The sequence below is a fragment of the Phyllostomus hastatus genome, unplaced genomic scaffold (genome assembly GCF_019186645.2).
Source record: "Phyllostomus hastatus isolate PE091 unplaced genomic scaffold, TTU_PhHast_1.1 phas_contig_152, whole genome shotgun sequence".
NCBI classification, from domain to species: Eukaryota; Metazoa; Chordata; class Mammalia; order Chiroptera; family Phyllostomidae; genus Phyllostomus; species Phyllostomus hastatus.
The window spans coordinates 13,802,708-13,829,516 of record NW_025333622.1 but is presented as its reverse complement, the minus strand read 5'-3'; the positions used below and the strand labels follow the sequence as shown (position 1 = coordinate 13,829,516).

Genomic DNA, 26,809 nt, shown 5'->3' with positions numbered 1-26,809 from the left:
TTTATTGCCTCCCTGCCTCCCTCTCACCCCCGCCATCTACCTTACCCACTATTACCCTGACCAATGCTCTCAAAATGCAGATGTAAACACAGGCTTTCCATTGGTTGAGACCAGGGCCCAAAAGAAGTTTATATCCTCCCTCCTGACATTTTGAAGCTGAGCAGTCTGGTCTGGCCTGCCTCCCAGCCTCTACTATACAAAGTCCATGAACACAGCAGTTCAACTCTGCTTAGCTCTCTTGCTCTGAGCATTTGCTCAGCCTGCAATGTTCTAACCACCCTCAAATCTCACTCCAGTCCCCTTCCCTCCAGGTAAAACTTGTCTCCTTCCTCCAAGACCTGTCTGAAATGTGCCTTGTCCAGGAAGCCTTCTCAGAGAGGCTTCCTCCCCCAACAGATGGGGTCTCTCTGCCTTGGGCCCCCATGGAGAATATTGTTTTTCCCACTAATCTCTGATATTTATGTAATTCCTCATCTTCCCCCAGACTCCAACAGAGCATACATTATTCAAGGCCTCTGTCATCCTCTAGGCATGCCTTCGTCATCCCCTGATCCATGTGTAGCACCACCATAGAGCCTGGCACGGAACAACTGCTCACTGTGGTATTTGAATTCAGTTGTTGGATCTTCTCCATTTGCTCCAATGCATTCAACACAACCATCTCCCATTTATTCCAGTCTTGTGCCTGCTGCAACCCCAGCCTGCAGTGGTCCCCACTGCTTCCTCCCTGCCCTCAGTGCTCTCTCGGCACCTACAGACTGTACCTATAGGCAGGACAGTAGTATCTGTCTCTGCATCTCAGGTGCCCAGCGCTGAACCAGAGCCATGGTGGGGGCTTAATAAATATTTTTAGATATGAACCAAACTGAATTCTCGCCTATGTCTCAGGGGAAAGAAAAATCCAGGCTCTCTTCTGGATCTGGGCTTGGAGTCAAATGCTGTACTCCATCCCTACCCCTCCTCGCCCAACCCCCAGCCTCTCTGCCCCACTTCACATAGTGCTTGGGGACTTGACAGTACTCCAGGTCAACTCCACCCCCCCCACAACCCTGTTCTTAACCAGGGCCAGGGCAGAGACTGAGAGATAGATGTGGGAGGGGAGGACAGCCTCAGGGAGGAAGGGGCCTCTGGGCCCACTGGCCAAGGAGCGGCTCTGCTCTGTTCTCTCTAAACCCCATGAATCATGGGTAATTTTGACCTCCCATCTTCCCAAGAGAGCAATATCTTAGCTTCTGTCAGAAGATGCACTGGAGGGGAGCTCAGGGTATCTGTCTCTCTAATGAGCCTCTAAGTGTTAATTAGAACATGCTCCCTCTTTTTTCATGTTGCTAATGGGAGATGACCGCCAAGTCAGGGTAGGGAAGGAAGAGCAGCTAGCTGGGCAGCCACAGTGCTGAGGAACATTGGGAAGCCAGGTTGGTGGGGTGGTGCTACAGCTCAGCTACTCCCAGGTCACAGAGACTTCCTGTAAGTGAGCTGCACTGGGAAGCCTACTTTGAACCCCAGGTTGGGCTGTTGTCCTCTTTGGTCCTCCCCTAGTGTCCTGGGTGCCTCTCACATAGAACTACCCTTCACTGGAACAGAGAAGATAGGGGCAGGTGCTCCGTTAAAATCCTAGATTGTCCAAGTCTTGGCTGCACGAGGGATGCCCCATACCTGGGATGTATCCTTTGACAGGTTACTTTATATCACTGAGCCTTAGTCTTCTTATTCTTAAGTGGGGAGAGTAATAGTGCCTAGCTCACTGGGAGATGGTGCAGATCTGGGGAGATAATGCATGGAAAACACCCAGTAGGGCCCTTCATGCCAGCTAGCACAGGTTACATGTCAGTACCCGCAGCAGGAATGTGGGCTCCTGAGCACTGGAACTGTGTCTTTGGCATTGTGTTGTCCCCAGATCTCTCACAGGCCCCGGACAGAGCAGCTGTGCAAAACCGTTCCACTGAGCAGAGGGGATCCCTGGGTCCCCAGGCCCATGGGAGAGCTCTCAGCTTCAGAGCAAGAAGGTCCTCAGACACGTCTGATACAATCCCTTGTTTCACAAATGAGGAAACTGAGGCCCAGAGAATTGGAAACATAGGCACCACTTCTCCTCTTGAGAGGTGCCCCGTGGTGAGGCTAGCCCCTGAGGCTTGGGAATAGGGGATCTACTAGGGAAGGGGCTGCTGTCCAGGAGAACATGGCTTCTGCCCAGGACCCTAACTTGGGGAGCAGGCCTGGACACTACTGACAATGGCTCCACAGCCCCTGTTGGATGGCACAGAGAGCTGTGGATATAATAAGGGCATCTGTGATGGGTTCCAGTGGGCTGTTCCTCCACACTGGCAGGGGGCAGGATACATCTTTCCAGAGAGACTTTATGCATCTGGAGATCACTCCTGTGCCCTCTATGTCCTTGTCACAACCACTTTCCTAAAGGGCCCCTCAGATGGATCTGCATGTCCCCCAAGGTTGTAGCCCTAAGGGTTACAGTGAGGCGAAGTGAGTGAGGGAGCAGAAGACGAGAGAAGCTGTGCAGAAGGTCCTGCTCACTGTTCGACTGTGGGGAGGAGATTGGGGTCAGGGAAGTGGGGAAGCCTGGGGTGGGTTTTAATCATTCATTCATTCATTCATTCACTCATGTATTCTTCCAATCATGAGCATTTCCTAGGTACCAGGGACTGTGCTGGGTACAGGAAAACAATGATTGACAAGGGCAGGGCAGCACCTAGTGCCCAGAGTGTTGGCTCCTCACACAGACTATGAAGCAAGTAGCACCCCTGGAGGTGTTCTGTGCACAATCTGCTCAACTCTATGACAGCCCAGAGAAGGACATAGTCCTTGCCCCTAGAGTGGGATAGCAACTGGACAGCTCAGAGCCAGCAGTGGGGCACTCAGTCAAAGCACACAGCCAGACTCATGGACAGCTAGGCTGATGCCTGAAGTATGAGGAGAGATCACTCACACAAAGGTGACTGGGGGACAGGTGGGGAATATTCCCAGTAGGGAAAATAAAATATGTGTAGGCCCAGAGGCAAAGGATGGCATGGGGATTTGGGGAAAGGTAAATAGGAAAGGCAGGAACCCTGAGTGGGCCAGGACATGAGTGATAGAAAAGCCTGGAGAAGTGTTTGTGATAGAAAAGCCTGGAGAAGTGTTTGTGCTACACATCTGAGGAGCCATGGAAGGCTTTCATGTCAGGGGAGTGTTTTAATCAGATGTGCTCTTTACAAGGGGGACTCAGCTGCTGTGTGGAGATTAGGTTGGAAGAGGCACAGCCTGAAGCAGGGGGATCTGTGGAGATTTTCCCAGGAATACAGGCCAGAGAAGATGGTGGGCTGGCCTAGAGTAGGGGCAGGGGGCAAGAAAGGGCAGAATTTGGAAAACAGTTAAGAGGTAGCATTAATGGTGTAAGGGGATGGAGCAGATGCAGGAGAGAGAGAGGAATCACAGAAAATGACCAGCTGATGGAGCAGGACTGGCAGGCTGGTGGACTGGGGAAATGAGGATTGTCCAAGATTCCCTCCAGCCCAAGGACTATAGGATTTGTGTGACTGGACGAGATTGCAGGATTGGAATACTAAATCCTACATCTCAAAGAAAGCTAAAGTAGAGTCACGTCCTAGCTGCAGGCTTCATGCTCATCTCTATCCCCCTTCAGGTCACTGAGTTATTATTTTTCCCTTTTCCTCTTTCCAGCATCTTCTTCATGCCAGGCACTGTGTCCAGCACTGGGAATATAAGTCAAGTGCCCTGCCTCCAAGAGGGAGGCAAGTAAACAGGAAATAATGTTATAGGGCTAAGCAGCTATGACAGGGAAGGCCTGGACTAATGAATCATTGAGAAGGGGCATCCAGAGCCGTGTTGGGAGGTCAGGAAAGGCTGCCTGGGGGAGGAAGGAGTGCTGAAAGTGAGTCCCAAAGCAAAAGAAGGAGTGATGGAGGCCAAGTGCAGGAGTGTGGAGGGAGTAGGAATATCAGCAGTGGAGTCAAAGGGAACAGCAGGTACAAAGCCCCAAAGAAGTATGAGGCAATGAGGCCCAGAGAAGTTAAGCAACTTGCCCAATGTCACACAGTCCATTTGCAGAAGAGAGAAGAGCAGACTCAGTCTCTAGTAAATGTGTGCCATGTTTTCAATCACTTTGTTCTAGCCCCTCAATCCCATTTGCCCCTTCCCCTTACCCACAGTGTATGCTTGGCCCAGAGAAATACTTGAGCCAGGGAATTGAGCTCCTTTCCAGGACTAGGTCCACCTAGTGTGAGGACCCCATCGCCTCTACTAATCCTCACTTGTCCTGTCCCACTCCAGCTGGCCTGACATGCAAACCCATCTATTAGAAACATGTCCACTATAAAAAAGGTCCAGGGTACTAATCGGCAGCCCAACAGCTCTCCACATCCCACCTTGTCATCAGAATGGCAGTTGTTCTCCTGCCCAAGCCAAAGTCTGTGTCCTCTTGGCTGTTACTAACTAGATACTCCTTAAATGGCACTGTAACCTCTTTGAGGGGCAGGTAAGGACCATGCTTCTTTTCTTTTCATACCCTAATCCCTTGTGACTTTGCACATTACAGCTATTCAAAAATACTCGGTGAGCTCTTACTATGTCCAAGACGCTCTGCTAGATGCTAGGGGAAGGTGAAGGAACAATGAATAAGAGGTAGTCTCTGTCCCCAAGGAGCAGGGTCATGGGGAATTGAGAGGACTCTTTCATCTGGGCCAACTGACCATGAGTGAGCATTCCCAGGAACACAGAACTCACTACCTCCCAAGTTAGACATGCTTTATGTGTAGCAGCTTTAACTGTTAATCAAGCTAGAAGCTTCTTCACCAATAGCTTCCATTCAGTAGTACCACTATTTTACCTAGAATGATAGAAAATACACCTAATGCCTTTATCACATGCCAGAACTTCCATATTTAAAGCTTGTTTTCGTGTCTACAGTTTCTCCATATGACCCCAGCCAATCCTATTCTCCTTCTTAGAAGAACCTCAGGATTCTCATCTCCCCCATTAAGTGAAGCCCCTAGAACCAAGCGCAGACTCCAGACAGGCCCTGACCAGTGTGGGGCTCTGGCCAGCTGCTCCTTTTTCTGGGGCCTTGCCTGCCCCTCTGTGATGGCTGCTGTGCTCCTGCTTCCCCAGCTGTTGGTTCACCTTGAGCTCACAGTGAACCGAGATCCTAAGGCCCTTCTCCCAGGACCGAGCCTGCCCACCCTATACTGGTCCTGTGGGCTTTTCAAAGCAAAGAGCAGAACTTTAGATTTTTCCCTATTTTGTTTGATTTATTTCATTTAAACCATCTTTCTGTCATGATGAGGTATTTTTAAAATCTTCGATTCTATCATCAAGGTATTAGCTGTCCCCTATTAGCGGTGTCATTGGAAAGCAGTACCTTGTTACAAGTGACTGAACTGGGCAAGACCAAGGACAGTACCCTACTCACACACGGGAATTGGCACTGATGGAAAAATAAACGTTTTTGAGAATTCTGTTTGAGAACAATCCACCTGACTATACTGTGATCTAATCTACTTTTTGTCATGTCTACATAGATATCATAAGAGATTTTGTCAACTTCTTTATACCCCAAACTACAGCTGGCCCCTGACCTAGGATAATAGCTTGGCATAGATGCCTAAAGAAAGAAATCAGGTTGGTTTGGCTTGACTCAGCCTTAGTGACCTTTCTACTAGCTTCCACTCCCAAGACTCACCTTGTGACTGGGCTAAAGATTGGTTCTTCAGAACCTACTCATTTCAGAGCAAAAAGGACTTCAGAGATGATTCAAAGTCAGATTCCCAATTTTGCTGACGAGAAACCAATGCCCAGAGTGCTTAACTGGCATTCCTGAAGTCACAGAGTTAACTAGAATAGGAACAAGAATTGGATGCCCTAGCTATGGCTCCAAGTTCAATGCTCTTTTTTAACAGCACAAAGTCATAATATCTTTCTCTAAGCACACACACACACACACACACACACACACACACACACACAGATCTTCCTTTAGGTCTCTTAATTGTCCAACAAGAAAATCTGTGGCATTATCATTGGGGGGAGTTGGGTGGGGACCCCCATGACTGGTCATTTTCTTCTCCTGCTTCACAGATTAGAAGATGAAGCCTAAAAACCCTCAATAGGATTTGCTCCCCAAAAGGGGAGCTTTGGACTTCCCCCAATCTGGCTTAATCTTGGGAATCCTCAATCTACCAGGAGACCATTCTCTTTGAACCTCATTTGAGCCTGTGTGTGCCCAGACAAGGGACTTGCCCCTTGAGTGAGCATGTAAACTAGGCTATCTCATCTAAGTAGCAAGTGTGGATGAGGCACCCCAGAGAGCAATGGGCCATTTGCCTAGTGCTTTGTGGGGCATTTTAGGCTTCCCGCACGTGGAGAGCACGTGGAGAGATGAGCACAACCCTGGACAAAGTGCCGAAGGGCCTGACTTGCAAGGGTGTGACCCTTCTGTGAGAGGCTGGTTGCACTGGGTCCTGGGCTGTGGGGAAGAGCAGATTACTTAGTTCAGTTTGAGAGAACTGATGGCAAAAGAGCTATAGCTACAGCAGAGGTGGGCCCAGTGGCTTCACCTCACCAGTTTGGGAGATCTCTGGTACCCTGGACAGTTCCCAAAGGTATGGCCCCTTCACCACCCTTCCCACCCCCCTTGGAGGCCCTGTGTACCTGTTTATTCTTTAGGTCAAGGGAGAGTTCGTAATCAGAGGCAGCAGGGGTGTGGGAGCAGAGCGCTGTCGCCAGGGCAGGCTGCTGCTGGCCAGGTGAGGCCGCGAGGTGGGGGCCAGCCCTCGGGGAGGCACCCCCTGTCCCTGGCCGCTCCTCCTCCTCCTGCAGCTCCTGGGCTTGAGCCTTCAGGGCATGGGCACTGGGTCTGCTGGCTGCCACCGCTGCCGCTGCCACCACGGAGTCCTCCATGCCCCCACTGGCCTGGGCGCAGGAGCCGTCACTGTGAACAAAAGGCAACGGTGCTCGGTGCTCGGTTGGGGGACAGGGGGACAGGGTGCATGTGGGTGTGGGTGTGGGGGAGAAACTGGGCACCCTGGCAGCCATGGGCCTTCCTACTGGTGGGGCTGGTGGAGGTGTCTCCTGCAGCCCCCTTTAAGAAGGAGCTATCTTGGTAGGGAATAGCCCCAGGCAAGGAGGAGGATCTAAACTTGGGGAGGGTATCTCATGCAGATGGAAGGAGCAGCTACAACCAGAGGTCATGGACCTCTGCTTAGAAGCAGTAGAGCTGAGTGGTTAAGAGTAGATTCCCTGGGTTAAATAAAATGTGGGCTCTGCCGATTAGCTGTGGGACTCTGAGCAGATTACTTAACCTTACTGTACTGGCTTCCCACATCTGTAAAATGGGCATAATAGTAGTGTCTACCTCATAGAAATGGTAGAAGACTTAGTTAAAATTCTTCAAACAGTGCCTAGTTCATGGTAATTGCAGCATATAAGTATTAACTATCATAATTATCAGTGGGCTAGCTCTCTGGCCATTGGCTTAGGTAGCCTGAGGGAAGTAACCCACACTGAACGAGCTCTATTTTTGCCCAGATGAATCTGGAGAATGGAGTGATGCTTATAGGCCTGGCTCAGACATAAAGCTCCCCTGGGGCAGGTGGACACCAGCTCTTTCAGGCTGTGTCTGTGAAGAAGAAGGTTCTTGCCCTGCAGGTATGGGAAGTGTCTGTTCCTCCCTGGCCCCCTCCTCTTCTCCTATGAAGCCACCAGCAGGCTCAGCTATAGCTGCTGTCAACCTGACCACTATAAGAAGACACCTGCTTCCATGGCTGGTGCAGCGAAGGGGACTGAGCACTGGCCTGCGAACCAAGGGGACACTGGTTCAATTCCCAGTCAGGGCACATGCCTGGGTCATGGGCCAGGTCCCTAGCTAGGGGTACATGAGAGGCAACCACACATTGACGGGGGTTTCTCCCCCTCTCTTTCTCCTTCCCTTCCACTTGCTCTAAAAATAAAACAAATAAATTCTTTTTTCTTTTAAAGAAGAAGAAGTCACCTGCTGGTTGGAACAGCACACTCCAGCATGCCCTGAGGCATTAGTTCACTTACATTGCTCCCTTCCCCAGTCAGCCTCCAAGTTCTGCCCTTCCCTCAAGGCTCAGTGCTACCCCATCTCCTCCAGGAAGCCTTCCTAGGTGACTCTAGCTTTCCCTGCTCTATCTGCTGGAGTACTAGGAGCTGCACTTAGAAAGTCACTGTGTATTTCACAGAGGAGGAGAAACATCATTGCTCACAGTATGGGCTCCAACCCAAGCTCTGCCACTGTGTGGCTTTGGTCAAGTTGCATTTTCTCTGAGCCCTGGTTTTTTCATTTTTAAAACAGAGGTCCTAGTACCTACTTTCCTGGGTTATGGTGGAGCGGGTAAAGGAGTCAGTATAGGTAAGGTGTTTAGCACAGTGCCTGGCAGAGTAAATGCTCAATCAACATTAACTCCTTTTCCCCCCATCTGTCCGCTCCCAGAGGCCAGGGCCTATATCCAATTTGATTCCTTCTCCCATTTAGTGCTGGGCAAAGTTTGAGTGCTCAGTAAATATTTGCTGATAACAGAATTAAAGAAAAGCCAAGGGCCAGAGGATGGCCTCTGCAGTGGACAATGATAGCCAGTCAGGACTAAAAGGGACCCTGAGGTCATCTAGTTCAGGCTTCCAATCTCCCTTTTTTACAGAAGACAAGCAGAGGCCCAGGGAGGTGGGGAGGCCCTAATCAGAGAGCTAGGCAACCTCAGGACTTCCTTATTTCTTCCAAGGCTTTGCCTCCATGTCAGATGCCCCAAATCACACCGGAGACCAGATCTCTTCCTGTTGCTTCCAACTAACTTTGGAGCCTCCTGGTGCTAGAATAACCAAGGGCAGGGTGAAGGACCATCTGTCCTGTCAGTATTCTCCTGTCCCCACCCCCCCACCCCCGATAAAGGAGAGCTCATTGGCCTGTCCTGGAACCAGTAGCCTGCAGCTCCCTAAGGCACCCCTCCTTGCTACTGTGTATTCCTATGCTCTGCCACTCTGTCATTTCTTGTGTGGCCACCAGTGAAGCTACATAGTTGGATGAGTTCTAGATATCTGATTTTTTTTAACCAGTATCACCAGGAAGTTCTTTTAAAGCTCTAACTTCAACTCCTCTTGAGAAAGTATATGCCCATTCTTCCTGCAGGGCGCCTGGAAATAGCCCTGTCCGCCTGTGAGCACAACCTGCTTCAGGGCCCCTGGAGGGCAACATTCAGTCTCATCCATCTCCTTTACAACTGTCCTTGGTACTGATGCCCAAGGACATCACCCCAAAATGTTTCACTCCAAAAGGTTTTAAGACTCTGTAGAGAACTGGTGGCTACTCAGGGCTACAGACACCTTTAAAAATAGCCTTTTGTTTTCTTTGATTGCTGGAGTGTGCTTGGCAAGAGGTTCTGACAAGGCCGATAGGTAAATACACCTGCTTCCTCCTCCCTTAGGCAAAACAACTGTGAGGCACATTCCATGCCATTTCCCCGAAGTGCCCAGTGCACCACAGTACCAGTTGGCCAAAGCATGGCCTGACCATTAATGAACCTGTGTCAGCTTCCTTCTTTTCTGTGTCTCATTCCTAACTCCTCTATTGACACTTCTTAGAGTCACCTTGTCCCAAATAAACTATGTGTGTTAAAACAAAACAAAATTTTAAAATAGCCTTCTTTGTGAGCCACCTCTCAATATAGACAAAGGCTCCAAGACCTTCTCGCCTGAACTCATTCACAGGGCCTAGGAGTTCCCTAGGGCTGCCCCAGCTGTCTTCTCCAGCATATGCACATGTGTGCCTCTAAAGATCTGTGAGGCTCTGAGTAATTCATGTCCTCCTCCTCTTCACCAGTCACATGAGAGAAACTAACTTGTCTCTCAGGATCCTTCCAGCTCATACATTCTGTGAAGCTGGATTCCAGTCCAATGAGACCCACCAACTCCAAGGTTCCAGGCTCTTTGGCTGGTGGAACCAGCTCCACTTTTGCCCACCTATGTGCACAGGGACCTGAGAGACTATGGCCCTCCCTGATATATAGTTAAAAGAGGAGAAACAGGACCCTTCCTTAGGCCTCTCCACAGACTTGTGTGATAGAAAGTGACTGACTATGAAAACCCAGGACGGCTGTCATCAACATGGCAAAGTTTAGATTATATAATGGAGGGCAAAGAACATGGGCTTTGGTTTCAAGAAGACCTGGGGTAGAACCCTGGTCTGCTATAAACTGTGTGACCTTGATCAAGTTACTCAACCTCCTCATCTATGGAATGGGCATCCTAATAACTCTTTGGCAAGGCTGCTGTGAGAAGTAAATATAGCTTGCAAGGCACCTAGTACAGTGCCTGGCACACAGTAGTCCTTGGTAAGTGGTGATGGCAGTGTTGGCTGCATTCTGAGCTGGAATCCTATAGCATGGAGTCTCAAAGGAATCCCCAGAAAAACATCATGGAGAATTCCTAAGTGTAAAGTTTCCTCAACATTTAGTCTTCCTGTCAACTTTCACAAAACAGAAAAAATAGTGTTTTTTCACCATACCTCTGGGCTTTCCCCAGCCCTCCCAGGGTGTCTGGAGAAGACTAAAGATGGACTGGCTTCCCTGAGGCTCCTTCCCACCCCTGTTCTCCAATCATGGGAGTGACAACACCGTGAAGGGCCTTGCTCTGGGATGTCCCCAAGTCATGGGATCCATGGCTTCTGAGGAATCTGTGTACATTCACCACCTACAGGCAGTCCCTTTAACTGTTGCCACCACAGTGTGGGTATCCCCCAGGTGGGCATTTGTCCAGTGCCCATTGTGTGGATTTGCACTTTGGTTGCTTTGTCAGGGAGCCATGGAGGCCTGAGTGTTCAGCACCTCTGTGTAAAGACTGAGCATCAACAGAATGTTCCCAGCTTCTGCTCCACTCTCTGCACTCCATCTATAAAAGTGGTCCAAGGAAAGAGGTTTGAACCTTCATCCTAGGCTGTCACAGCTGGAAGGACCATCTACTTCAATCTACGGTCTGTTGTAGAATTGGAAGCCCATTGTTCCAGTGCCTGGTACATCACTCCTCCCCACACAGTCTGCATGTCCCTTAGGCTTCCAGAGTTTGCTGGGCTGACCTCACACTCTGAAGCTGCCACCCTTAGTGGATCAGATTTCAGGCAGCCTGGCACTTGGACAGGAATCATGTGGAATTCACTCTGTGACCTGCATAGCTTTTTATAAGCCCCTCCCTTGAGCTCCTGGTGATCATAGCTGCCTTGGGCTCCATGTCCAGCTGCAGAAACAGAACATAATGGTAGTCCACTAGCCTGGAGAAACTCAAGGTCACTGCTGACAAATGGGAGAACACCAGTCACAAGAATCTTCCCTGGGCTGGGGCATCCACTTGAGAAGGTAAAAAGTAGGCTGTGAGTGGCACCAAAGTGAGAAAGCTTATTAGGCTGATACATATACAGAGGCCCGGGCCATCCATGGCAGTTATTATACACATGAGAACACAGGATTTGAGTACGGAAAATGAAAGTCTTTGAGAAATTGAGGGAATAAGAGTTGCTCAGAGGAATTTTATATGTGCCCAGGACCAGAATGACCTGCATGTTGGAGCTGAACATCCCATCAGGGAGGATCACTTGTGTGGAAAGCCAGCTTGTGCTCAGAAGGATGCTGGGTGCCCGCTGAGCGTGCTTGTCTTGGTGCATGTATGACTCCCCTGGGGTTCCAGGGGCCACTCCAGTTTATCTACCATCTCTGCTCTCAGAGCTGACTTCCTAAAATTCAGATGCTTTAATGCCAGCTCTCTGCTCAAAACCCACCAGTGACTTTCCAATACTGCTGGGATAAAGGCCACCTGTGTGTCACTCAAGAGTATTCATGATCTCACCCAAGTCTCCCTTTCCAGCCTTATCCCACTGAGTGACCATCCACACTGAAATGCTCCCCAAACCTGCCAAGCCCTCTCAGATCACTATGCCTCTCACATGACTTCCTTCTGCCTGAAATGCCTTCTCCCCTCCATGCCCCTACCCTACCACCCACTCCTTTCTCTGACTTGTCAACTTTCAAGACTTACTCATTGCCCCCAAGAAGAGTCAGTCCACCTACCACTGCAATATGATCTAATAATTCTTGGCACTTGCCTCTCTTCTAGCAACAACATTTTGTGCTCTAATTATTCATTGATGTGTCTTTCTCCTCCACCAGACTGTGCCATGTACACCTTTTTCTCACAGGTGCTTATCACGGTGGGCTGGCTCATGAAGCATGTTAAATAAATGTTAAGTGAATTGGATAGATTCACTTAGTGAGTGAATCTCACTTAGTGAGATGGATAGACATCTGGGTGGATGGGTGAATGAATATCATTTCATCTGTACTACTTTCCCAAGAGCAGAGATACCAGGGTGGGTTTGGTGATGCACCACCCAGACCCTCCTTTAAGGAACAACGTCTTGCCCAGATTTGGGAATGCTATTTGACACTGCCTTCAGTGGTCAGCCCCATCAGCCACTTCAGGGATTGTCTCAGTTGAAGAGAGATACTTGGCCCAAAGTCATGTCTTTCCCAGGGCTGACTGCATTTCATGATGAATTGAGGTGGTGATATGAAGACTTAGCCATTTGGATCCAACATGAGGTAAGTTGATAGGTCACTCTCATTCCAGAGCTGGCCACGGGATTGGCCAAGTCTTCAGTTGCACCTCTGTTGCATTTGGGTTCTCCCTTTGCCCCATGCTGTGTTCTTCCCCTCCCTTCTATGGGTATTGATCACAAGTGCATCCCCTTGTAAACATTTGGCACCCTGAGCTCAGTGTCTGCTTCCTGGAGAACCCAATCAGTGACAGATACCCAGCTTTTCCTTTTCCTTCCTTTTTCTTGACAGCCAGGACTACCCTGGTCTCCCTACCCCCAGACCTGTGAGCCTTTCTGGGTTCTAGCACCTTTGACAAGAACTCTGGGCTTTCTTCCCAGAAAAATGCACATTACTTCAAGTATGACAAATTTTACCTCCACATTCAGAGGTCTTACAGACTCCGTGAACCCAGGCTAAAAACACTGTACTGAAGAGATGATCATGGATTATCTTCCATATGCTGAGGACAGTGCCAAGTATTGCAGGCAGCCCTGATCATACGGAGAAACTGTTTGGGGACCACATACTATAGAGCTTTCAGACATTCATCACTATTGTCCTCAACACTGATGAAATTCTCATTCACAAGTAAGAAGGCTTGAATTGAGAGAGGCCCCTGGCTCTGAAACTTAATGAGCTGGTGATCTTCAGCACCTTACTTACAGTAAGATACCTTACTTTTCCACGCCACAGTTTTCTCATTTGCAACATGAGGATGTGAATATCTCTCTTCCAAGAGAGTGATGAAGTGAAATGACTTCCTAGATTGGGATGCTGGCCACAACAGGATATTTAACCTTTCTGTAAGAGCAATGGGTGACAAGGAGGGCACCTGGCAGGACCCTGGCATGTGTGTTTCTGTGGCCCCTGCCAGGAAGCTGAGTCCCTGTGAGGAGCTAGAGGGGACAGGAGCGACTGAAGAGCTGTGTGAGGGTGAGGAGAGGGCATGGGCTCTGCTTGGAGAGAAGACATCAGGGGCAGGGGCACCCAGGCTCACGCTTCCATACCAGAGGCTGGCTTGGCTGGTGGTGGCCCTTAGCACAAAGGTGGAGAAAGGAATGAGGAAGAGCTGGAGGGCCAGCCCTGAGATTTGTTGGTACTGATGGTGGTGGGCAACTTGTGTGTGTGTGGGGGGGTTGCGGTTGGCTGCGGAGCTGCTCTCCCGTCTGCGTGTGGCTACAACAGTAATTACTAGAGACTTGCTAGGAGTGTTTGTAAGGCTGCTGGCCTCCTCAGGCTGGATGATTGCCCAACACTGGGTTATCCCAGAGTAGGCCAGGCTTTTTGAAGGTCTTCTGGGACAAAGAAACGAGGCATTTTCTAGATAAAAGCTAACAACACGCCTCACATGTCAAGATTTTTCAGCCTTTACCGAAACACTTCTGTTTTGCCCTTGTCTGAGTCAGGAGAGTGATCTTAGATGGTCAGAATAGTCATCGACCAGGAGAAGCCAAGTATGCTTTGAGGTCCCAGATGGCACTGGGGAGGGCTGAGGCGAGCAGAGGCCAGAGGTAAAAGCCTCTGCGATGATTCAAAGAACAGGCTGGAAAATGCTGCCCGAGGTGGTGGAAAGGGCCCTGGGAGTCAGGGTCCAATGTCACTTCCATCTGCAGCATTCAGTATGACCTTAGGAACATAAGGCTTCTCTCTGGACCTTTGTTTCCTCATCATGAAGTGGACAGTTAGAGCAAGACGCTGTGACATCTGGAAGGAAGGAGGGACCCAGCTTTCTCTCTCACCCCTTCCTTCTGCACCAGCCCTGCTGATGCCTACCAGTCAGCCCTCAACACCGAAGGACACAGCACAAGCCTCCCCTTGCCTCTCTTATGTCATTTAATTCATGCCAGCACCTCCTCTGGCCAGTGGCTCCTTGACCTACATTATCTAAGCTGGAAGCCAGGTCTCAGAATAGAAACCCCTGGAGGAGGGCAGCTGTGGCTTTCCGGGCTCATCCACTCACAGAGGCTGCCCTGACTTCATTGGTTTTGACAGATGCGTCTCCCTCCCATCTCCCCAGGGCTCTGAGAGAGTAAATTATTCTCTCCTTTCCGCTCCTTGGAGAATCCAGACTTTGGCCTCACAGCTATTCCAAAAGGTGCTGGCCAGTTTGGTTTGTCTGTAGGGCTTTCTGTCAAAGGCAGTGTACTTCTCTGAGCTTGCGCCCTCCCCACACCCAGGCCAACAACAGCAACAAGGCCCTCACTCGAGGTGGGTCATGGGAGCAACTCAGGCAGCCTGTCCCCAGATGTCCAATGTGGAAAGCACCCCTGCTTAGCTCACGCCACAATGGAACATTAGCACCTGGGTGTGTCGGAACCTGGTGTACCCCAGGAAGGTCTTATCTAGAAGTTTCCTCAGCACAGCTTCCTCACAAGCTCCCAAGCTGGCCACACTGACCAATGCCATCTTATTGCCTCTGGAATTCTAATATTTTTGAGTATTTTATTTTCTCACAAACAGGCATGGATCTGTAGCAAAATCAAGCCCTAAGCACATCCTGCCTTTTCCCTGCCCCTGACACAGCACACAGTTTCATAAGTGCACGCCTCTTCTAACCCCGGCAGACAGAACTCAGTGTGCACCTAAATGTGCCTCAGATCTTCTCATCTTTTTTGCCTGCTCACATCATTACTCCTAAAATACAATGTTTCTCCTCCCAAAGTTCTCATCTTACCAACCTTAAGATGAAGTTCTGGAACCACTCCCATTAAAGCCATCCCTGAACACACAACCTAAAGTAATCTCACAGCTGGTACAGGCAGCACTTAATATTTATAGTGCAGTGAACTCTGGCTTTTATTTAATTTGTTCTTTTATTATGAACTACTCTGTAATGCAAATATGAGTAACATATGTGTCCTGGCTGGTGTGGCTCAGTGGATTGAGTGCTGGCCTGAGAACCAAAGGGTCACCGGTTTGATTCTCAGTCAGGGCACATGCCTGGGTTGCGGTCTAGATCCCTAGCTGGGGGCATGTAAGAGGCAACCAATCCTCTTTCTCTCTTCCCCCCTCTCTAAAAGTAAATAAATAAAATCTTAAAAAAACCCAAATATGAATAACATATGTGAAGTATAAAGAAACATATATACTTGCACCCAGCTCAAGAAATAGCACATTAGAAGCCTTTAATACCCCGTGCATTCCTCCTTCCCTCTGCAGCAGATTCCCTGTCCTGAATTTGTGTTTACCATTCCCCAGATTTTCCTCCAGGGCAGATTCCCCCCTATCTTTATGTAAACAGTGGTGGCTGCCCAGCAGGAGCACCAAGAGTTGGATGGGGAGCTGGAGGAGGAGGCTCAGGAACACACTAGGTCTTGCCCATTATTCCAGCAAGGAAGACTTTCAGGAAAGAAAATGGACTTATCCCGTGAGGACCCACCCCCTGCTGGCCCTTTGTGGCCTGGGTACGTAATGATCTCCAAATGGACCACGGGGAGTGCCAGGAACCACACAGGTGATGCTGGGAGTGGTGTCCTGAAGAGAGGTGTCAGCTGCTCACCAGCTGGGAGCTGGACCCGGGGTGTGAGTGCCTCTGGAGCCCCTGAGAGGAGGGAGTACATGAGGCCGCGGGCCGTGCTGGCCAACTCCCAATCAGGGGCAGCACTGTGGTGGCTCCAAGTATGGGCTCAGAATGCTGGCTCTGCCTTTCACCCACCGTGTGCCCCTGGGCAAGTTGTTTAACCTCCCTGTGCCGCACGTTCCTCTCGGTGAAAGAACTAAGAAGTGATATATGTCAAAGGCTAGGTAAGCCCTCTGCAAGTGGCAACTGTCTTTTTCCTTTTTAGGATTTCCAACATGCTATTTTGCTAATAAGAAAAATTGTTAAAAGCACTCCTCAGCTTCCCTATAATATTATTAAAAAATTAAAAGTGTAGGAAGGATGTGATTTCAGAATAAAGAACACTCCTTTAACTCGAACTATCATTTTTTATGGGTTTGGTGTCTTGTACTGGAGTTCTTTAGGTGGTGAAACATTGGACTTTTCTGTGTGGTATTATTACTGAAGTTCTGAAGTTCTGAAGTAGGGACGATGCCCAGAGAAGCTGACCAGAAGGCAGTAAGAGCCGAGAGGAGTGCAGCAAGTATGACATTGAGAACCAGAAAGACTGGCTTTCGTTAAAATCTGGCCATTGTCTATGTGGCATTGGGCTACTTCCTTAACTTCTCTGGTCCTGTCTCCTTGTGTGTGAAGCTCAGATACCTACCACATGATTTGCTAGAAGAGTTAGTAAAATAATGTCCATAAACCCTCTGACACCTATTGGATACTGGGTAAGTGTAGCTTTCCTACTCTAATCTGGGCCTGTTGTGCTTCCCCAGCTTCTGGCTCAAGAGTAATTACTCCCCGGAGAGCAGAGTCCCCGCCTTATTCTTCTCAATCTCATGGAGAGCCCTCTGAGGGTCACCTATACAACCATGTGTGAGCACAGCCCAGCCCAGCCCAGAGGCAGGGCATGAGACCTAAAGTTCCTTCAGTTCACCCTCGTCCCAGTCCAACCCAGATCAGCTCTACCTCACCCCAGCAGAGTAGATGTTCCTTTCCAGGGAAGCATATCCTTCCATCTCCTCACAGGCTCAACTGCAGCACATGCCAGGAGAAAGTTCTCTGATGGTCTACAGGCACTTACGGCAGTCAAGTGTATGTTTGCCAAAACAAGAGTCTTGTGGCACAAGAGGTGGAAATGGCAGAATTACCTCTAGTGTAGGCTATTGCTATGGACATCCATCAAGTTAGTATGGAGAAAAAATTCTACCTGTTTCCCTACAGTCACCTTCCTTATTGTCACCTTTCTGACTGGAAGTCCTTCCTAATGTCTAGTTTCAATCTTACTTGCTGCAGTAGGAACCACTCACAAGCTTACAATAACAGAATGGCCCTGCCATTTCCCACATGTCTGTGGGTTTCGTGGGTCACTTAGACAAATGTTTTGAAGGAAGGGACAATGTAGGACACACTGGTTTTGGGAAGAAGCCTCAGAAATCCCAGCTTGGAGAGCCCTCCACAGGCAGGGCAGGAGTCAGTGCCAGGCCATAAACCTTTCCCTGAGATGGCTAAATGGTCTCCTTCTCTTAGAACAGAGAGCAAACTGGCAAGAAGATTTTCCTGATAAAAATGCCTCTGCTCTTAATCTCATCCTAGCCTGCCCCATAACAGCCTGGTGGTGCGTTAAATCATATCCTCTTGTGCCCCCATGTCTAGAAAAATCTTTTTCCCTGCCTCATTGGCATTCATGTGGGCCTTTATCTCCTTCGATCTCTTCCCCAAACTGGTTCCTCATTTCTCAGAGTCAGTCTCTCTCCCTCTCTCTTTCTATCTCTGTCTCTCTGTCTCTCTCTCTCTCAGATAGTGGGCTTTTCCAGTCAATGCTCTGTATTTCATGGGGCCAGGCTTGAACAGAAACATAAAAAAAAACTGCTCCTCCTCCATGCCCATCACCCCCATCCAAGGGAGGGAGGGACCCTGTCCGTGAAGGGCAGGGCTCAATGGCCCTGAACAACATGCAAGGTAGTGTGTCCCTCGCTACCTGCCATACCAGATCTCTGCCACTAGGACCCCTTCCCTGAAGCAGTGAGCCATTCTCTCTAAACTGAGTCTCTAGCCCCTTCTCCTGGGACTCCGGGGTCCTAACTGGTTTCTCCTCTCTGCTCTTGAAAAATCCACCTTTAAAATAGCTGGCATTTATTGAGTGCTGACTATATACCAGACTCCTTGCCAAGCATCATCTCATTTAACTCTCCCAACCACCCTAGTGGTAAGTGGTTAGAGGTAAGTGGTATTGACATCCACATTTTAAATACAGATAAGTAAATCAAGGATTAGAACACTTAAGTAATTGAACCAAGGTCACAGAGTTTGTAAGTGGCCAAGTCAGGACCAGAACCCAGGACTAGCACCATATCCAGTGCTCCCTTGAAGTCTTTCTGAGCTGGTCTTCTAGCTCAGGGCATTCCTTTACCAACTTTTCCCTTCTCTCTTCCTTTCCACCCTAGACGGGAATCCACGAAGATCATCTGGCACTCAGCCCTCTGCTCTTGGACAAGAAAGGGGACTCATATTTTAAATTCTTTATTGATCAGTAATTAAGAGTATCCTGTTCACCAGGACCATTTTTCATTATGAATTAGTAAACTCATGCTAATATGCTACATCAGTCTCTCATGAATTTGTCTCTGGTGAGTCAGTTTCCCTGGAATCAGAGGGCCTAGGATAGCCTAATTGATCTCCAAAGCTGCAAAACCTTGGTGTAGACTTAGAACGCGGTGACTACCCCATGATCCCACCAGTCTGTGTGGGTGGTAGCACCGGGGGCATGACTGAGGCAACACATTCAGACAGTGGCAAGGAGGAGGCAAGGCCTTCACCTCTCTGCGCTTCGTGTGGCTGTCATCTTAGCTTCTGCCAGGGTCCACCATTGGACTCTGAATGAGTGGCTCCTCTTCTCTGAGTATTTCCTTGACTATAAAATGGCCACAATAATTCTTGCCCTTGTGACCTTTAACGAGTTGGCAATGAAGCTCAATAATGAGTGAAAGGATGAGAAGGAGCTTTGTAACCTGGAAAATGCTGCACACATGTGAGTTGTTAAGGTCACGCCTGACGTTCCACTTCAGCCTCCTTCATTTCCCATCATTTCTGTCCTGGGAGTGACCGGAGCAGCATGTGGGTCTAGGACCAAAGCTGAAGCCCATGGCATGGAGGAGGGAAGAGGGCACCATGCCCTCCCTGTGGCACTCCGGGGGCCCACCGCCCAGACTGGGCAGCCCAAATGTGTGGAGGACAGGGAAAATGAGGGGAGGCACTTGTGCAAGGACTATAGGTTATGAGTGAGGTCAGGATTTTCTCCTTTTTAAAACTTTCTTTTGTGTTTTAACAATAAGCAAAACAGAGAAAGAAAAAACCCATGCACTGGCTTTCTTCTCACGTATGCTCATATTAGTTCAAGTGTTGCCTTTCCCATATGCCTCTTGAGTCTACTGTCTATATCACATCGTTTGCCCCTTGTTTCGCTTTGTGGATGCTCCTGGTCTCTCCATGTGTCTGTCTCCTCCTTGGCCAAGGCACAGTGCCTTCCTAAAGAAGCACTGCTAGGAGGGCCTTGGGGATTAGACAGTTCCCCCACCCCACGTTATAGCTGAGGACATCGAGGCACAAAGAAGGTGGGCACCTTATCTAAGTCGGGTTTCACCAGGAAGCCTGACTTCTACCTTGTTCTACACTTCTCCAGCTGGGAGACCGTGGGTAAGGCACCGGTGTCCCGTCCTCAGTCTTCCACCTACTCAGTCAGGGCCGCTGTATGCCTTGGCTTGCTTCCAGCCCCGACGTCCTGGGGTTCTAAAGCAACAGACCCTTCTCGTAGTTCCATCTGGGGCCTCTCCTCGCTGGAGACCACAACACATGCCAGTGTTCCTTCAGAGACAGCTGTCTTCCCCAGTTTATTTTTTAATTGTCACCAAAGAAATGTCAAACTCTCCTTTCTTAAGCCATCCCAAGGTCTCTCAAAGGCAGTAAAGTCTTTAAGAATGCCTGGTATGATTAAATCACATTTGCTATAGATTAAGATTATTTCTTCTGTTCTGATTTTGTAAAACAAATTTAAAACCCTTTTGGTCATACATCAGAAACACGTATTAGAATTACAAATTATTTTCATTGTCATAGTGTTGGTTAGATGATAAATGAATAAGTAATGATGCCCTTGCAGAGGAGAAAGACCAAACAAAACAAGAAGAGCACAGGAGACGGTGAGGTCAGATAAACCTCTAGGCCTGATGGCAAAGAGAGGCGACTCTTTCTGGGAATGAAAAAAAAATCCAAAAGATTCAAACAAGAAGTTTTCAGTTAATGAAACAAAATTTGTTTCCCAGAAAGCTGGACAAAACTCTTCATTAATAAAGGCTGACTGAGCAGAGATGGCCAGACATTCCTTGTGGTGTATTTCATTTTGTTGTTCTGGAAGTATTATCTTTAGTTGTTTATTTTTTTAAATAATAAAGTCTAGAGCTTGGGGTGTTTTTTTTATCCCTAATAAATGTTCTCTGGGCCATCTTCCTCCTCAACTTGATTGCTCTGATGTGTTTTCTTAATTTGCCTGGAGTATGCAAACAGCCTCGTGCACAGCGGGGAGGGCAGGAAAGAAAGGCCTGACCTTCTCAGTCCTTGAACTACAAGTCAAGTTCTCCAAGAGGAGCTGACCTCCAGCAGCCTGCTTCCTGTGACTGGGGAAGTGGGAGCCAGCCGCGCACCCCACTGCTGCACCTTCACTCTCTGTGCTCAAAAACACCTCCATTTTGTTATCTGACTCCAGTGGCAGAAACTGCAGCAGGTGCTCGGTTCAAATCCTTGCTCTGCCATGTCCCAGACATTGGGACCTTGGATAAGTCATTCATTGTCTCTGACCCTCAGTATTTTTGTTTGTGGCACAGGAACAATCATAGAAACATTTTATAAGCTTTTAGCAAGAATTAAATACTTCTTGTGTAGCACATAGCAAGTGCTCAGTATACAACAGCTAGTGTTCTCGTTCCTTTTCTCGTGGGTGGGGACACAGAACACAAACACTGAGTGAAGAGAGATTCTCTGATCATCTCTCAGTGCCACTGATGGAAAGGTGAGTGTCTTAACAAGCAGCCCTTTGAAGGCGGGCCCCAGCCTGGCCTCACCCACACTGTGTAGCCCTTTGACTTAGGTGAGAAGGTCTGACTTGTGTTGGCTTAGGTGAGTTTCCTAAGTCCCTCTGGTGATGACCTAGGCCTCACAAAGAGACCAGTCTCAGAGGATGGCTGAAGGCCTGGGAGGGAAAAGTGCACAAGGAAACTGACCTGGACAAATACTTGACTCCAAACATGAGTTTCACATCCCAGCTGAGGAACGTCTTCTAAACAGAAAGTCAAACATCATGACAAGACAAAGCTTTCCTAATGCTTTCTGGAATTAGTGGGTGTACCAACTGCCAAGGTATCACAGTATTTTGACATCTATTTTGTTGTGGTACCTACCAGGTCTGGCAGGGAAGACACAGGTGGGGCAAAATGCACAGAGAGGTAAAGTGACAGGTCACACAGTTCCTTGGGGGACAGATTTCACTAGCTCTCCAACCACATTCTTCTGCCATCTTGTTGTGGTCACCCTCAGATATGGAGCCCAGCCAAGGTGAATTCTGCTGTAACTACAGGAGATCCTCAGAAGGCTGGTCAGCAAATCTGCTCAAAAAGCCCAAATGAGAAGGAGTAAGCCTCTCCCTTACCCCTTCTGTGCCCCCAGTGCTGGTGTCTGAGGACACCGGACAGAGTCCTCAGTCCCCAGAGTCCCACATGGGCCAAGCAGGCAGGATGCTCCACTCCAGGGCAGGGCATGGGAATTTCTACAGCTCTGGCTCAGGTCACATGATCTCAATCCTTGCAAAGGCCTCTGGGAACTACACTCTGAAGGAGACCAGACAACTTCCCCTTAGCCTTACCCACCCCCACCCCCAACCCCGATCCCTACCCCAAGGCCTGGGAAAGAAGCTGAGGCTTTTCTGTGCCTCTCTAGGCATTTGGAGACTATAGTCTGCAGCCCCTCCCTTTTCCACCAGTGGGTGGGGCAGGTTTCCCAGCATCCTGTGAGCCTCAGATGTGACAAATGGAGTAGGCACTGACACCAAAGCTCCCAAGCCCAGCAGTTTGAAGACTAAACTGTGTTGATTGAGAATTTAATTGCTCCATAATGGCTGAGTAAACACTGTCTGGCCCATTGATCATGCCTCAGGCCAGCTGGGGAGAGAGGAAAAGCAGCGGGATGCACAGGACAAGACTAACAGAGGGCTCTCCCTGAAGTCATTCTTGGAAGGGTGACCCTTCTTCCAGAGCCTGAAGTCACTGCCACATACACCCTGCGGGTCTGCGGGCTGGTTAGCAGGTGACAGACAAGAACAGTGGAGGCACCAGGAGGTTCTGGTTATTGGTTAGGCAGGAGGCTGTCTCAACGCATGCAGTGGGAAATGCAGGCTACAAAATCCTTTTTTTTAAATGGGAGGAAACATAAAACCCAGTGCATAAAAAAATAAAACCCAGAAGATTACAACTAATATATTAAGAGAAATTAATTTTGTATGACTGGATTCAAGTTTTATTTTCTTTTTATTCCTGTATTTTCCACATTTCCAACAACTAGCAAGTGTAACTTATAATAAGAGAAAATAAATGTTATTTAAGATTAAATGAAGTATCATGAAGTATTTCTCCTATGCTGCTTTAAAAAAAATCCTAGCAGCAGCTCTGTGGAAAGAGGATGCATTTGGAGTTAGGCCCGGGCTCAACCTCTCCAGCCCCAGAACTGATTCCCGGCAGTCCCTCTATCAAGATACCCAATTTCTTTCCATCTCAGATTCCTTATCTGTAATTGGGAGAAGCCACTATCTCACAGAGAATTAAGTGAGATAAAATATTGAGAGTGCTTAGTACAACATTCCTGGCATGTTCAATAAACATTGTGTTCAATGAATATTAGTGTCTTTTCCATTCTGGAGTAGGGCAGAGTCATTTAGGAAGAAGGACCAAACACTGGGGGTGAGCCAGTTCAGTCTGCTGGGGTCCAGACTGCACCCCATCCCCACCGTTATCTCCTCCTCAGCAAGCTGGGGGGGAGATTCTGTTTCCTCCCCAGCACCTCCTCTTTCTGACCTGCCCCCCAGCCTTTTGTCATTACCTTAATAGAAGCCAATCTTCCTCATCTCTCTCTACTGCCACCCATGGAAACAAATGGCCTGCCATTATCCTAGATGCTAGGAGGCAGCTGGCCAGCTCTAGGGTCATTGTTCCGAATGTCACTGAGAGACTGAGGGGGAGGGGAACCCATGGGATAGAAAGTAGGGCTGCAATTACTAGCCTCCTCAATTCTCCAGAATAAAGCCCTTGCTATCAACTAGCAGCAGGGAGGAAGTGGGGAAGGCAGTTGAAAGAGCCTGGCATGGACTTGCTGCCCTCTGGCTGGCACTGGGCCCACTCCCCCAGTTCTTACCTGAGCACCTGTTACCCTGGTGAGCACAGGCTGTTTGCCTAGGGATGCGTGAACCTAAGCACAATGGAGCCCACAATAACTGCCAGCCCCATAGCCGTACCATTGTACCCCAGTCCCTGATGCCTACCACTCAGTCTCCCATCTCACAGACACCCAGCTTCCAGACTTGCTCAACCTCAGGGAGCACCACTTCCCACTTCTGGGAGCATCACTTCTTGGGAGGCCCCAGGTCCCAAGATAGACTTTTCCTGACCCCATGCTGCAAAGGCTGTCTGTTCTACAGATGCGGAAGCACAAAGGAACAGGGCTGGAGCTTCCCCCTCGTTGGGAGGGAGTGAGGATCTCTCCAGGGCCTGGGGCTCAACCCTGGGCTGAGGATTTTCCTGCCCACCCCTACTGCCCGCCCTGCCCTCCATGGCAGTTCCTCTCTGTCAGTTTATACAGATCAGCAGCACTGAAGCCCTGAGGGCATGACCCTAAAGGCTCAAGGAAAGGAATTCTTGCTCAGCCCTACAGCTTAGGTATGGCAAAGAGGGGACAGACCCGTCAAACTTGAGCTGACCTTGGTCACCACTGGCTTTAGGGTACAGTGGAAGAAGGTGAGGGGCCTCTGTGGCCAGCTCTGTGATCACACAGGAAAGGCCCCAGTGACCCTGAGATCTGATGATTGGTTTGGATTCTTTATTGATGTCTCCTGTAGAGAGTAATTGGCCCATTCCTAGAAATGTTCAGAAGAGGCTGATCCAGCTGGAGGCTGGCTGAGCTTGTGGGAAACCAGACTGGCCTATGGGGAAGATCCTGGCTTGTGTTAGAGGGCTCTGTGCTGGCCCTCAGCCTGGTCTCTGACCTCTGCATTCTTGTAGAGAAACTCACGGGGAGGTGGGACACCTGGCTACAGAGGGGTTAAGGGCTGGGAAGGAGTCAAGGATAGGGCTGGGAGCAGGGATGTTGGGAGTCTGATGGGAGAAAACTTATCTCAGGATGGAATTCCCCCACGAATCCAAGAACAGACAGACAGACTGACACATACACTGTCAGAAAATATCCAGATAGGCTCCTTCCAGAGAAGCCAAGAAACTGTCATCAGAGGCACAGACAGACAGACAGACAGACAGACAGACAGACAGAAACACACTCTAGGAAACTACAAACAACACAGACAGGACAACTTAGAATAACTGGGAACAGAGACGCGGACAACAGGTGGACCAACTTGGGTGCCAAACTACCTGCCCCACCCAGAGGGGAGGGCTGCAGTAGGCAGCACCTATAGGCTCTTCTATGAACCAACATTCAAGAAAATCTGCCACCATCCACCCTCCCTCCTTAGAGCACCCTTGCCCCAAGATTAGGGCCTGCCCTTCAAGGAGGAAACTAAGATAATAGGTTTCCTAACATCTCATCCCAAATCTTGGAAAAGAACCTTTATTCCCTTGGAGCCCAGATCCCATGAGGGGGCAGCACCCCTCCCTACCCCCACATATACCCTCCTCTCTCCCACTGCTTCCCATCAGGAGCCACATGGTAGGGTGGGTCTGGCCAGGCAGAGGAGGGTTGGCACGTGAAAGAGTGGGAGGGGTGAGTTTGAGAGAGAAGGACCAAGGAAACCCAAAGGAAGATCTCTGTCGTTGGGTTTTGTGAGAGTATGTTACCCATCCTCACCAATGCCTGGTGCTTGAGTGTCAGCAATGGGGTGGAAGGCAGACCAGATGGTTTCCTTGCCGCTCCTCCCCTGACAAGGAGGAGATCTTTTAGAAGACACAGGAAGAGCCAGGGCCCGCCATCTCTTTCTTCCCAGACCACCTTTGTGCCACTCCACTCTCTGTCCTCTCTACTTCCTCCTCCACTTTCTCATTCTTGCATTTCCCTCCTTCCTTCCAGTTTCCAGGTGAGCCATTCTCAATTTGGAGGCATCACAATGCCCCCCTAGATGGGGGCCTCCTCAAGGACCCAAATGGTCTTCCTTGTCCTTATGTCTCAGCACAACACTTGGCACAGAGACCACCCAGGGCCTCGCACAGAGCCTGGTCCTTTCCTTTGCCTTCCATCCTCCAGTTTGGTCAGCTGCAGGGAACAACCATGCCTCCTGCAGCCTTGGATTGAAGGATCTGGAGGGGGTATTGTGGCCCAACTGCCATAGTTTCCTTGTCAGAGTCCTGCCTTGCACCCAACGCCCTCTGACTTCCCTTCAAGGAGAAATGAGTAGTAATGCCTTTCAGGGAATGGTGTTCTGTCCTTAAGCTCCATAGCCACATCTCTGATTATTATCTAGTTATTGACCAAGGAAGAAAGGGAAAGATCATGGAGTGGTTAAATCCTAAACCTGGAAGTGGCGAACAGGGAGAGCCAATGCCCTAAGTGTGCATCTGGGTGTTGGTATTTACTGGCTGTGTGACTGTGAGCAAGTCCCTTGAATGCTCTGAACCTCACTCACCTCTCACGTAAGACAGGGATTATAAAGCCTGCCTGGTCTTATTTCCCTAAGCAGGTGAGAGGCTCAGTGAGGTTATGTGTAAATGTTATGTTCTAAATAGACCAACCCCTTCCTTATACAGGTGAGGACATTGAGCCCCAGGGGAATTAAATTGCCCAAATTCATTCTGACAACAGGAAACTGTAGATGGGGCAAATTTTAGTTCAGAATGGAAGGATCATGTCTCTGAATGAAGTAAAGAACAGGAGAAATGTGCAGAACTGTGAGACAGAAAAATTGATGGAAAAGAGAAGAAAACAAAGTGTAATGGGGACAGAGACTGACAGTACACACAAATCAAGATGAGAGGGAGAGGAAATTGGTGTGGGCAGGGAAGAGGGGATGGAGGAGCAGAAGGGCAGTGAGGGAGATGAATGTGGGTGGAGAAAGGTGAGAGCATGATGGAGAGAGAACACAAGGAAAGAAGACAGGAAAAAGAGGGCATATGAATAACTCGAAACAAGATGAAGGAGAAAGCCTGGGACAATGACACCAAACCCTGACTTTTCAATACTCCCTTTCCTTTCCAGGTTGTCAGCTAACTCAGTGAAGTTTGTAAAATCCTGAAATTAAACTCAGTCATCTTGGGTCCTTTACGGAAAGAGAAAAATTAGGAAAAAAAATGTAAATATTTGATTTAAGAGGAAATAAGGGCACTATCATTGACTGAACAACTATTGAGTGGCAGACAACCTACTGAGTGATATATATATATATATATATAAA

General features: G+C 49.0%; 1 protein-coding gene across 4 annotated transcripts in view; it reads right to left on the bottom strand.

Moving 5' to 3' along the window:
• The window catches only part of IQSEC3 (IQ motif and Sec7 domain ArfGEF 3), a 112,983-nt gene that overhangs the window by 47,882 nt on the left and 38,292 nt on the right, over positions 1 to 26,809 (bottom strand). For all 4 annotated transcript variants that reach the window (XR_006784766.1, XM_045830615.1, XM_045830616.1 and 1 more), the window contains exon 3: positions 6,664 to 6,943. Coding sequence is in view for 3 of the 4 variants with exons in the window: in XM_045830615.1 (XP_045686571.1) it covers positions 6,664 to 6,943 (280 nt within the window). In the remaining variant the exon portion in view is untranslated. The remainder of the gene's footprint in view (positions 1 to 6,663; positions 6,944 to 26,809) is intronic.